We start from the raw sequence: 13,965 nt of genomic DNA, 5'->3' as shown, positions 1-13,965 counted from the left end.
CATTTATAGGAAGCTAAATGTTTTAAGGATAAAATACATGGAGGGGTGAAATGGTAAATTTATTCCTACTCGATGTAAATCATCTATAGAGGATCTTTGATATTTGGATTAGAACGATGGTTAAATTTTTATAGCGTATCTATATCGTGGAACATATAAAGTGTTCTATATATTTAAGAGTGCAATTCCAAATCTATAGTGGTGCAAGGAGGAATTAATAAGTTAGGGAATTTACTTGGTAAATTCTAGATTTGCTTATTGAAATCTCAGTTATTTAGACCCATGGTTCCCATACTAATTGAGACAATACTGCTTGTAAGACTCAGTTAATTGATTTTAATTAATCAATTATAATTCTAAATTAGACTATGTCTTATTTATGAATTTTCTCTAAGTTAGGGCTTAATTGTGAAGAAAAGAGATTATAGGTTTTATTTGTTAATTAAGAGACTTTATTAAGTCTAATTAATAAATATATTAAATGGTAATTTTATTTGATAATTAATTTTAATTATTAAATAATTATTTTTGAAATTTAAGTGGTTGAATTAGAAAATGTGGCATTTGTGAAAGAAAAGGATAAATAGTTAAGAAAAATGACAAAATTGTAATTGGTAGGCCCACATCCTATGGCCGACCACTTTAGCTCCCTTTTACCATTTATTTATCAATTTTTTAACGCCAAATAATTCAAACCTAAACCTAGAAGGATTCCTATAAATAGATAGTGGTAGACTCAAAACTAAAAGTTGATGCAACTAAAAAATTAATTTTGTGAATTTCAGGTTTAGATGTCTAATCGAGAGGAGAGTTTTGAGCAAGCCCTCAATCATGATCCAAAATCAAAAAAACAAAGAAAAACGAGGAACTACCCAAGGAAAATATACATTGAAAATGAAATTCAAAGGGATTCAACAAAAGGTGACATACAATAGAAGATCACAACCTATTGTGAAAGGAGCAACACCCTAGCCAATTCTACCCAAAACACAACCACAACCACAACCACAACAAGAGACTAGTTTAGCTTCTTCAAGCTCTAGTGCAAGGCCACCATGAAATTCACAAAAAATAACTATCATAGATGATGCTCCCACAAATTTAAAAGCAATGTGGAATGATATTATGAAAAAATCTGAATCATTTATGATTAGTGTGCCTGTGAAAGAACACATGTTTCGTATTAAAGAGCATAACATAGCAATGATTAAAGAAGATGTTGAGTTTATGGTATATTTTGACAACATCACAGCTGCTTGCATATCACTATATATGAGGTACGTACTTTACAATATCATAGCTATTTTCTTTCTTATTCAATATTTTTAAAAACCTTGTAGTAATTGTAAATCATGTACATGTAGGTTTTATATACAATACTTGTGGAGAATGAAATGTATTTATTTACATTCTTGGAACCTCAACTTGTAGCTGCAATATTAGGGAGAACACCTGATGATAGAGCTAGAGATCTTGCAAAAAGACTTGGAGAAATTATACCAGGACAACTACTCATGGCAACCTTAAATGATGGTAAGGAAATGTATTCTCGACTTATATATATCAATTAATATCACTATGTAATTTTTTTTTTTTTTTGTAAACTAAATGTTTTATACTTAGGAGACATTGGATGTTCTTGTTGATTGACTTATCTAAAGAGATAGTATACTTTTTTTATCCCCTTCGAGGCTATATTCTTGAAGTTTGTAAAAATGTTGTAGGAATGTAAGTATATGAATTATAAGTTTTGAATTTATCGTCATAATGATTAAATTAATATTCATTCAACTTTTATTATTTGATATAGTGCATTTCAATTACATAATTTAACAAAGGGCAAAAAAATGAAACAAGATTCATTACAATGGTATAATGTTAAGGTAAAATTTACATATTTTATCTTTTTTTTTTATTTAAGTTCATTATTAACTTAATAATATTTAGCCATTTCTTTGATATTCATGTAGTGCCCTCAACAACAAGATTTTAAAACATGTAGCTTTTATGTCTGCGCCATGATGAGAGATCTTGTGTTTGAACCTCAACCAAGTAGTTATATAAAATCAAAAGTATATTTGTTGTTTTATATAGAGATTAAAAATTTTATGATTCTAAGTATGTAAAATTCCTTAGTATTTATGGTATATTAGATCTCTTAGTACTTATAGTTTTTTTTTTTTCTTATAGTGTAATAATCAGCAATTTTACTCAAAGGATCAACTGAATGTGGTTCGACGTGAGTGGGCGACGCATTTAAAGAACTTTAAAATTTAGAGAATTAAGGTGCTAAATCAAGATTTTAAGTTTATATATGCACATTTTGAGCTATATTGTTGTAATTGAGTTTCTTCAAAGAGATTTGTAATTGTTATTTGTACTAATTAGTATTACTCTTGAGTTTGTAAACTTTTAATGCATGCTATATTTTTTTGTTCTTTCTTCTGGTTTTGTGGTTTTTAATTAATTATGATATTTATTGATAAAAAAAAAAAATACTCATATAACAACACTAGTCATATAAGTCTAACTAGAAAAATTAATAAAGCAACACTTAAAATAAAAATGTTGCTATACATGAGTTTTAAAAAGTTAAGTATGATAACATTCTTAATAAAATTGTTGCCAATGATTATATACATAAAAAAGATTTAGCAACACTTTTAAAAGTGGTTTTTACAATATATCATTTTTAAAGCATTAATTATTATCATAAGGCAACACTTATATAAGTGTCATGTTATATACTAACTTTTTAGCAACAGTCTAGGAGACAACACTTTTATAAGTGTTGTCTTTTAATTTTCTTTAGATAAAAAAAAGTGTTGCTAGAAGTTAATTTTGTAGTAGTGATCTATTCAAATGACTTAGGCAAAATACTTAATCCTTATGAAATATTTTATGGTATCTAATATGATTATTTAATTTTAAGCAAGTATTTTACATTAATGTCTATACTAGAATGCTATGTTGATGACTTAGTCTAGAAGGAACTTATAGTTTCAAACTAAGATAATATGTCACAACAATAGGTCCCTAACATTATGTTTGGTAGGACGGAGAGGTGGGTGGATGGAGAGGAGAGGAGGGAGGGAAATGGGAGGAGACAACAAATCCACTTGTTTGGTAAGCGGGATTGGGAGAGGGAAGGGATAGTTGGATGGAGAGTAAATCTTGTCAAATCCTTAATTTAAAATTCTTCCATAAATGGAAGGATTCACACTCTTCCTCTTTAATTATTTAAAATTACAAATATACCCTCAAATATATTATTAAAAAGTTACATCTAAGGATAATATAATAATTTCATAAATAAATACTCTCTATCCTTCTATCATTTCATCCCTTCCAGACTTCCACCAAACAATTTAAAAGGTTTGCTACTCTCCTCTCCCTCCCTCTTATTCTACATCCTCCACCAACTCTCCATCCTCCCTATTCTCCATCCTTCCTAACAAACATAGCCTAAGCACCAATAGTAAGAGGTTAAATGCACACTTGTGTACGAAATTAACCAAACTCCTACTGTTGAGTGGGAGCCATCTAAGATGTAATCAAACAAGGAACATTGAGAGATAATCAAGGAAGAATTATGAAAGTGACATATATGTCAGATGATAGGGGTGTATGTTAGAATCCTTTTATCTACACCAACTCAGAAACTATTGGAGATGGTGGTTATTCTATGGGTGGAAGAATTATTCTAGAGGGATGTAAAAACCCATCTGTAATAATTTAGTTCCACCAGTGAAGCTAAAGTAACTTATTTGTTTTCGAAAAGCACTAGAAAGTTATTCAAACTAAAGAAAGTTCTTAACTGTCTTTAGTTTCTATTCCATTTTGGATAGAATTAGATATGTGTCTTCTGTGTATTCAGTTGCACTTAATGAGCAGTAAAGAATTTAGTATCCCTAGATAAGTAATACATATAAAAAATGATGTTGCATAATATTTTATGAACACAAAGGAAGTAATGGTGATGAAAGCAGTTGCTTACCACAGCCTTATAATTCCTGTAATTTGGGTTTAGTCAAAATCACTACACTTGATCTGGATATAAAGACAATGGATTGATTGAAATGCAGTACTTGTTTTATGTTAGTGCAAGTGGGAGTTTGTTGGGATTTTATGCCCTAAATAAAATCTATTTCAATATAATCTGATTTGTTATCAATTGAAGATTAGGAATTATTTATGTTTATATGTAATTTTCATATTTATGGTTTAATATATACAATTTCTATTAAATCCATAACATATAGTTATTCACAATTACAGTGATGTCAATACAGTGGAAGATAATTATGATTATATGCTTCAAAAGATAATGTCCCTTAATTCATCAGTGCACTGGCTTTACACTGATGTGATAGTTAGCGATAAAGCTTACTTACACCTTGGATAAGTGTTATGTTATTTCCAGAACATTCGCAAAGTATGCTAATATCAGATGTATGGAGTATACATTAGACTGAGACCGATATTGATCTTGGTAAAGATAATATAATCTTACCGTTGTATCTTTCTAAGTCAATATCAATGGTTGATCTCAAGGGTGTTATTTGTGCTCTTAGAGTTGTTAGTTAAAGCCTACCATTTGGTTCAGGTAACACGTACAACTTGGGAACATGATAGTACAATTAAGTGGGAGCGCTAATCATATATATGGAATCTATAACTTCTATCTGGACATAAAAATAAAATGATGATTTCGTTTGAGCTTGGCTTAATAGAGATAAAGGGAAGATCTCTTATTTTAGTGATTATATTAGTTTACTAAAATATCATTTATAGGAAGCTAAGTATTTTAAGGATAAAATTATTAAATGATTTCTTCAATAAGCTGTTTTTTAACTGCTTACCAAACACTTTTTTGTCACAACTTTTTTGAGAAGCAACTTTTAACTTTTCTAAAAATTGTGCCAAAGTGGCCCTAAGTAATGTGGCTAGTTCCGTCATTGCTGGTCCATATTGTTATAAAGTTACTCTCCAACATTTTTAGAATTGTCATGGGGTCATTTATAACTCCCCTAACTTTTTACAAATTAATTTTGTGTATAAATTTTTGCCCTAAAAAATTTATATATATATTTTTCATTTTTACCTTTACATATTTTTATTTTATTTCTGTAAAATTTATATATTTTTTTATTTTCATCCCACATAAATTTATTTTATCCCTACTAAATTTATAAATTTTGTTTTTATACTCATTAAATAATGTAGCTAGTTTTATCACTGCTGGTCGGAATTGTTATAAAGTAAAACAGTTTCATAATATCATGTGATTCGAGATACTTAGGACAATTATATTTTTATTTATTATTGAAAAAGATTGTTTATTTTTATAGGAAACAAGTACATGGTTTCTTGAAGTATTTTTCATGGAGTTTTGTTTAGGGACTATTAAATAAAATTGTTGAAAATTGAGGTCAGGGTCCTATTTTTATAATTTTGAAAAATATAAGGTTAATTTTATCATTTAACAAAACAGAGGGTCTAATTGGTAACTTTTACCAAATTTTTTTAATGGAAATTTTATTTACACCACAAATTTTTTTAAAGGCAACCCATTTTAATAATTTTATTTTATATAAAATTTATATCTTTAATTGTACTAATTTTTTTTAAACTTTTTTCTTTCAATTCATATTTTAAAAAATATATATTAACTAAAATTAAATTATATTTTAAATATTATGATAAAAAAATTATATGAAATTTTCTTAGAAAAAAAATAAAAAATTATATACATGAGTTAAAAAAAATTATGAAAATAAAATTAAAATAAGTATTGAAGTTAATATAAAATAATGTGAGAAAAAATTTTAAAAAAATATATTAAGAATAATTTTTAAAAATTATTTAAGTTTATATTTTTTTAAATAATGAAGTGTATTTATAATTTTATAAGGTGTAAATAAAAAAAATGATAAATTATATAGCTGATTTTTAATATTAAATGGAGGTTGATATATATAGTATCGACTCATAAAGTGAAACACAGACACCCTAACTTATAAAACTTCCCTAGCCGTTCCTCCACTCTGCGTGTCTCTCTCGGCAACCACAGCCCGTACTCCGCCCCAACCATGGGAGGTTCGCGAAATCAAGTCAACAAAGCTCACAAGACTCGTTTTGCTTCTAAAGCTTCCCGTCACGAACACAAAACTTCTCTTAAAGGTATTACAAACCTAGCACTAGCAAAACTATGAATAATAGAACTTGAATTTGAATTTGGTTTATTTGTTTTTTGGATACTATCTTACGTTTCGCAAACTGAAATTTGGTTTATAGTTGTTAATGTGTGTGTTTATTTGTGTACCTATTGGTACGATTGTTTTCTAAGTTTTGAATCTGTGCTGTGATTCTAGCGAAGAGTACAATTACTAAGGATCACAATGGAAAGGGAGCCAGAGCTGCTAGAATGCAGCGTAACAAAATGGTATTAGGTTTTGTGTTTTATATGAAATTTATGGCATTGTTTTTTTTTTTTTTTGAAATTTTAGTTTTTTTAACTGTATTTTGTGCGATGGTATTTGTCACTTTGTAGCTACGAGATCAAAAACGTGCAGCTATTTTGAAAGAGAAAAGGGCCTCCAGTGGATCAACAAGCTCTCCCCGTGTTATTGTGAGTGTTTTCATTGTGTCTTTTGCTGCAACAACAAATTTTCTTTTGGTGTTTGTTTTGATTGAATTGTTGCAAAATGTATTGGAATGTGTTGATTTTTTATGCTTTTGAATCATTAAATTATCAGGTTCTTTTTGGGCTTTCTGCTGCTGTGAACCTAAATTCACTTGCTGAAGAGATTTTGTCATTACTTTCTAAAGATAGCTCTTCGGCTTTGTCCTCAACTGTTGCTTCTTCTGAGTATAAGCTCAGGACAACGGTAAGCTTTTGTTCGTAAACTATCTTAACCGTCCTTTGGAATTTGTTGGATATAAGAGTGTTTCTTTTGCTTTGGTCTATAATCTGTTTCTGGTAACAATTGAGTTGGGACAAACTAGTCATTATAACAACCTCTTTTTTTCATTTTGTTGATATCCACACATGTACAACAAATATTTGGGACATTTCAGATGCCGTTTACATCTTATTTTTCTCTAAATAGCATGTATGTCGAACGAGAGTTAGATTATGATACGTCCTCTCTCTCTCTCTCTCTCTCTCTCTCTCTCTCTCTCTCTCTCTCTCTCTCTCTCTCTCTCTCTCTCTTCGTCATTTTGGAAAAATGGCAGTTGTTGCTTTATTATTGTCAGTGTATACTTGTGTGTTAAACAATTGGCCAACTTCCTTCTCCTTTGAAATTATTATTTTGGTAATGTTTATGGTTTTCTTAGCTGCGAATAGGGCAATTGATATGAAGTGGTGACTGAAAAATATCTTGAAGGATCTAACATATACTTTGCTTTAGGTACTGAAAGCTCCCCATGGAGATTTGCTGTCATGTATTGAAATGGCAAAGGTATGAAATCGTATAAAACATAGTAAATTTTGATTTTCTATTCTGTTTTTCAGGGCCTCTTAGAATGTGGTTGTACTCTTCTTACATTTTAGATGCTTGTTGAATTGTAGGTTGCTGATCTGATTGCTTTTGTAGCATCCTCAAGCTTTTCATGTGAAGAAAGCACATCTGACTACATTGATTCATTTGGAAGTCAATGTCTTTCAGTGTTCAGATCTCTTGGTTTACCAAGCACTGCTGTGCTAATTCGAGTATGTTATTAGAAGTGCCATGAAAAAAAAAGGTTTTTTCTTTATAAAGAAAAGTATGTTTTTGCGGTATTAAAATTATGCCTTAATGTCTTTAGGATCTTCCCGATGAGATGAAAAGAAGACACGATATGAAAAAATTATGTATTTCTAGTCTTGTGTCTGAGTTTCCTGAGGATTGTAAGTTTTATCCAGCTGACACAACGGATGAGTTGCACAAGGTATGTTAATTGAAATAGATTTTGGTTGGCTGTTAAAGTTGAAGTCGATTGGGCAATTAATTAACTGACATTGTTTATAACCTGCCAATGTTTTACTTGTATTGTTTAGAAGGAGGGTACTTCCTTCCATCTCTCACATCTATTTTGTTTTACCGCAGTTCATGTGGCTTTTCAAGGAGCAAAGACTTTCAGTCCCTCACTGGCGAAGTCAGCGGGCTTATCTCATGGCTCAAAAGGTTTTTATTTCATATATATATATGATACAAGATGGGGTTGTTTTATTTGGTTTGTTACATTCCATTATACTTTTTCTTTGTACCCAGAAAAAGGATTTGGAAAATTATACAGTAATTTGATAATTATATGCATTTTTTGACATCCTTCTCTTCAATGTGTCATGCTTAGGTTGATGTCATAGCAGATAGTGGCGACTCGGAAAAATGTACTCTTCTTCTTACAGGATATTTGCGTGGGCGCAACTTGTCGGTGAATCAACTGGTATTTTTTCCATCCACTTGCTTGCTTTTTATTGTATGAATTGGTAGTTATATCTTATCAGACTTATCTTTTTGTTCCAGGTTCATGTTTCTGGTGCTGGGGATTACCAGCTCTGTAAAATTGAAATTCTTAAGGACCCATATCCTTTGAATGCAAGAAAGGAGACAGATATTATGGACTCAGATGACATTAGTGATGAGGTATGTGGTTTTCTCTCTTTGTATAGCCAATGAAAACTATCATTGCGCATATACCAATTTTATTGATTATGGTAGATTTCAGATATTCATTAGTTCACAGCCTGTTTTCTATTTTATTAGGTTGTTCGTTGCTTGGTTCCTGATCCGTTGAAGCAGGAGCCTTTACTTGTTGAAAATGTACCTGATCCTCTTGCTGGTGAACAGGTACGTTAATCAAGCCAAATTATTCTTGTACTATCAATAGTGTAGTTTTTCCAGGTAGTTATTGACTGTTAGAAGAGAAAACTAAAAGCATGAGTTTCTGCATGACCTATTTTCTTGTGCACTTTAGTCTCTTTCAATGTGCTGTTGGCAGATTACAACTATTTTTAGTATCTAGTCTTTGATGATTGGCTGGACAATATTAAACCTATTTCATATTTTGCTACAGCTCATTAAAAAAATAAATGTATTATGATGTTCCTTGTGAGATGTAAGTGTGATAAAACTATAAATTTTGCAACAGACTTGGCCAACAGAAGCAGAAATTGCTGAGGCTGATAAACATCATGAACAAAAAAAATTGAGAACACGGACCCTTCCTCGAGGCACTTCAGAATACCAGGTCTGTAAAGTTTCTTTTCAGTGACTTGTTTGACTTTCTATTTTATCTCTACTGTTTTTTTTTTCCAGTAGTCTTCAATTTTGTTAGCAATTTATATTTGCAGGCTGCTTGGATTGTGGATGATACAGATGAAGAGGATTTTGATAGTGGTGATGATGAAGCTGATGGCATGGTATTAGATGAAAGGGGGAGTGATTTTCCTGGCCAAAAGAACACTAATGATTATGATCTTAGTGATGATAATGCTTCTTTGAACTTGAGGGACTCTGATGAAGAAACTGATGTTGATTCTGTGATGATGGTGAGTTTTGACTTTAAGAAATTTGTATGACGTGAGTTTCTGTTTACTAGTGAGAATGCCTAGCCATACTTTTAATCAAAATATCTTATATGTGAAGATAGACTAGCAATGTAAAAACAAGACTAATTTATCAGACTGGCATGTACACACAATATCTTCTTCATACTTATTCTTTAATATGGATGTGTGGGCGGATAAAAGAGTTGTAAATCTTATATGTTTATGCTTCTCATCTATGTTTTGCAGGATGGTGAAAACTTGACTAGAGAGCAGTTGGTAAATGAAATTCAAAAACTGAAAAAAGAACACGCTGATGATGAGGGTATGTATCTTTTTCGTAACCTTTTGATTGAACAAATTCATGACACAGTTTGAAAATTTGCTTGCTATAAGTAAATTATTTGAAGCTCTCACAATCTTGTTGAGATTCTACAAATTCTTCTGCATTTTATTAAGTTTTCTTTCACATTTTGCAAATGATAATAGCTGCATGCTCCACTATTAGACCAAACTTTTTTTTCTTCAGATGAGCTCCTATTCTGTTCACTCATTTTTATGGTTGCTTGTTTCAGAGTTTCCCGATGAAGTGGATACCCCTATAGATATTCCTGCGAGAAAGCGGTTCGCCAAGTATAGAGGCCTTAAGTCCTTTCGTACCTCTTCATGGGATCCCAAAGTAATCTTTGAAATGCTAAATATATATTATATATGTATATAAATTGTAATTCAGTATTTGGATATTTTAGCCTGGGAATATAACATTGCATTTCTGTGGATTTCAGGAATCTTTACCTCAAGACTATGCCAGAATTTTTGCATTTGATAATTTTGCACGAACACAGAAGCATGTTCTTTCTAAGGCATTAGAAATGGAGCAAGTAGACAGGGATGACTGCGTACCGGCAAATTCATACACAAAGCTATATATTAAAGAAGTACCCAGTGGTGTTGCTTCCAAATTATGTATCTCTTCAAAAACAATGCCTGTCATAGCCTGTGGGCTTTTGCAGCACGAGTCTAAGATGTCTGTCCTTCATTTCAGGTATGTGCATGTTGACATTTTGCTGTTTTTGCTGTTCTGTTCAGTACAAATGGATGCACGACTTAGTTCACCTGTTTTTGCAGCATTAAAAAGCTCGACACATATACTGAACCCATCAAATCGAAAGAAGAACTAGTGTTTCACGTTGGTTTTCGCCAATTTATTGCAAGGTAAGATTCTAACGGTAAGAGCTCTAGCATTATTGAACTTTATTAGAATTTTAATTTAACGTTTTATTATTTTGTAGGCCAATATATTCTACTGATAGCATGAATTCAAACAAGCACAAGATGGAGAGGTTTCTTCATGCCGGACGTTTCTCCATGGCATCAGTTTATGCTCCAATTTCGTTCCCTCCCCTCCCTTTAATAGCCTTCAAATATGCTGAAGGAGATGTTGCCCCTTCAGTTGCCGCTGTTGGTTCTCTAAGAAGTATTGACCCAGACAGGATAATTTTGAAGAAGATTATTTTAACTGGGTATGATTTGTTCTTTTGTTCATATGAAAATGTGGTTGCTAGTACTTGCTTGTTCTTCTGGTCCACAGTATATTTTAGAACGCTCTCTCTTGTTACTTGATCTTTTAGAAGTTTACTTTTGAAAAAAATTTGTGTTATGTAACTTTAATAATCTGTGATATGATGTAATTCCCATTTCCATTTGTTTTACATTTTACCTTAAAATGTTAGGATTGATAGCCTATTAATGTGCATTTTCTTTCTTTGTGCCAATCCAACTAAATAAGAATAAATTTGCACTTTACTTCCTTCTCCACTGCATGAATCTTACATCTTCCATCTTACAACGTAAATGTTCAGATGATTGTATGTTTATAATTATAAATGTTTACTTATGACTGATATATTAACATTGAAGCATATTTTGTGGTGCAGCTACCCTCAAAGAGTATCAAAGTTGAAAGCTTCTGTAAGATATATGTTTCATAACCCTGAGGATGTAAAATGGTTCAAGGTGAGAAACTCTCTGTTATACTTTTTCCATGAATTTTGCACAATCCTTATGTAGCTTAAAAAAGATAAATTGTTATTCATTAAATGACTGTTTCTTTTGTTGGTGGTGGTTTCAGCCTGTGGAAGTGTTCTCCAAGTGTGGTCGCCGTGGTCGCGTTAAGGAACCTGTTGGTACACATGGTAAGATACCTAGCTCAAGAATAACTTTTTAGATCGCTTTTTCACATTATGTATTATCCATTTCAATTACTTCCTCAATATCCTTAGTAATTGGAAATCAGTTTAACACATATTATAGACATTTTTACTAGATTAGCTTATGCTAGTAATGTCAGTTCATAGTGGTTACCAATTGATGACACGCTCTTTCGAATTTTTTGTGGCCTCAACATTGATTTCATCCTTAAACATTTCCACTTTTTTCTTTTTTGATACAGGGGCTATGAAGTGCCTGTTCAATGGGGTCCTTCAGCAGCATGATACCGTATGCATGAGCTTGTATAAGCGTGCATATCCGAGGTGGCCAGACCATTGCTTCCCACTTTCTAATTCTTGAAAAGAAAAGTGGCTCAGTGGCTGGTGCATGCAGAGATTTTCTTCTTGTAAGAGCGCATAGAAAACCCATGCTCGTCTACTCATACAACACATCAGAAACTGACCAAAAAAATCTGTAGATTTTGAAACTTTAGAAAAACATGTATGGAAGACGGTGACAATGGCTGGAGAGAAGATCAGAATCTGGGTGGCTGTGTGGCTTTTTAAAGTGAAAGAATTTTGTTCGGAATAGGCAGTGTATTTTATAGCTTGTTTTTGTTTCACAAAGTTGTCTTTCTCTGAAATAGTGTGGCAGTTTTCTGTTTCATTTGTTTTAGGAAATTTTGTTTTTATTTTTTAGGATAAGATATATTTTTTTGGTAGTATGTTTATGTACTCCAATCCAATATTAATTACAATATATTTTTTGTAAGAGTTTTTAATTAATTGTCAGTAATATAACAGTCTCAAATCTTTGTTACACCAATTCAAAACCCTTGTGTTATATTTTGTGACTGAAAAATTAACTAATAAATAACAGTAAGCCACCATTTTTTCTTGTTGATCAAAAAATTATGAATAGATTTTTGGTTCCAATCCAGCTTATTAATTAGTTTAATTAATTTTTCAAAGCTTTATAACTTGATGCAACTTACAGGCTTTACTGTTCCTAACTGTCTGTAAATTGGTTATGTTAAATAAAAAATTGATTAAAATTAGGCTCAAAGTGCAAACAGCCATCGATTCTTATTTAAAATATTATCTACTCTTTTTTGTTTTTATTTTCTGCCAGTTTTTTAATATATTTATATTTTGTAGAAATTTTGAATGGCTTTCTTTCATACCAATCGGTTATCCCCAAGAGAGAGATAGAGAAAGTGTGCATGTAAAACGACATCGTTCAAACTCTTCAAAGAAAGGTCGTTTGTGTCGTTTCAAGACATCTAATAGGATGTTACAACTACCTGACTTCCGGTAGTTAAATTAGTTACTGACACTTTTTTTTGAGAGAAACTTCAGTAAAAGAAACAGAGAGTTTACTTTCTTCTCTATTTTCGGACTTAAGTTCTTGATTCTTGAACGAAAGATATAAATATATATATTACACAATCATTTTGAGTTTAAGAACCCCTTTCTAAAATCTCTCTGTTTTCATTTTCTTGGTACAACAATGGCCTGCAATATTTCTACATTGGGGGATATTGTGGAGTCATTAGCAAGTGAATTGGCCAAGTCAATTCAAACGAATGACACCATGATTGAAGAGCTCAAGTCCTTGAGTGATGATGATCAATACCATAAAGATCGAGAAAATGTGAGAAGAAAGTTTAATGAGTTGCTAACTCAGTGCTTTTCTTCATATCCTGAAAATGGCAACAATGAATCCAAGTTCAAGATTTCAGCCAAACTCAACCCACCACATAAGTATTACAACAAGTTTACTCTTTTTCTTTTGGAGAAAAAATTCAAAGACATGAAAGAACAAGAAGATGACTTGAAATTGGAGCTAGACGATTTGTTATTCAATGATTTGGAAATCAATGATCCATATCTCATCTCCTTGAACAGGAAGCATAAACTGATCAAGAACTATTACCTTCCCAATTCTTCGAAACATGTACTTTCAATGGAGGCTGGTGCTGTTGATTCAGTAGATTTGATAGTGAAGACTAAGTTTGGATTGAAGAACAGGATTCGGGAAATGATGATTGAGAGGCGAAACGAAACGGTGAAGGCTCAAGCACAAGGACTATTCTCTTTCATTGACTTGCTTTTTCTTGATCAAGAAGATGAATTTATCACAATTTCTTGTACTCATTCTGCTATGATTGAGATTGGAAAACATCTTTGTTTCAATCTTTGTAATCTTATGTTTATAAT

General features: G+C 31.5%; 1 protein-coding gene across 1 annotated transcript; it reads left to right on the top strand.

Moving 5' to 3' along the window:
* The first annotated feature begins 5,988 nt into the window (after nucleotides 1-5,988).
* LOC115706767 (uncharacterized) lies at nucleotides 5,989-12,571 on the top strand. The gene is made up of 21 exons (XM_061108469.1): nucleotides 5,989-6,183; nucleotides 6,375-6,445; nucleotides 6,554-6,631; nucleotides 6,759-6,890; nucleotides 7,416-7,466; nucleotides 7,577-7,717; nucleotides 7,813-7,935; nucleotides 8,094-8,171; nucleotides 8,341-8,433; nucleotides 8,514-8,633; nucleotides 8,754-8,837; nucleotides 9,139-9,237; nucleotides 9,341-9,538; nucleotides 9,785-9,860; nucleotides 10,111-10,214; nucleotides 10,321-10,580; nucleotides 10,664-10,750; nucleotides 10,828-11,058; nucleotides 11,473-11,551; nucleotides 11,667-11,730; nucleotides 11,988-12,571. The coding sequence occupies exons 1-21, from the start codon at nucleotides 6,093-6,095 to the stop codon at nucleotides 12,104-12,106; spliced, it is 2,379 nt and encodes a 792-aa protein (XP_060964452.1). The 5' UTR covers nucleotides 5,989-6,092; the 3' UTR covers nucleotides 12,107-12,571.
* The last annotated feature ends 1,394 nt before the right edge of the window (nucleotides 12,572-13,965 follow it).

This window comes from Cannabis sativa, chromosome 1 (assembly GCF_029168945.1).
Source record: "Cannabis sativa cultivar Pink pepper isolate KNU-18-1 chromosome 1, ASM2916894v1, whole genome shotgun sequence".
Lineage (NCBI taxonomy): Eukaryota > Viridiplantae > Streptophyta > Magnoliopsida > Rosales > Cannabaceae > Cannabis > Cannabis sativa.
Note: the sequence above shows the minus strand (reverse complement) of the source record. Positions and strands in the feature narration are given on the sequence as shown.

Excerpts from the sequence above, each read along its gene's own strand:
- LOC115706767 (XM_061108469.1), top strand. The coding sequence starts at position 6,093 with ATGGGAGGTTCGCGAAATCAAGTCAACAAAGCTCACAAGACTCGTTTT. Across the intron at positions 7,467-7,576 it reads CATGTATTGAAATGGCAAAG|GTTGCTGATCTGATTGCTTT; the intron begins GTATGAAATCGT and ends GTTGAATTGTAG. Across the intron at positions 9,861-10,110 it reads AGAACACGCTGATGATGAGG|AGTTTCCCGATGAAGTGGAT; the intron begins GTATGTATCTTT and ends TGCTTGTTTCAG.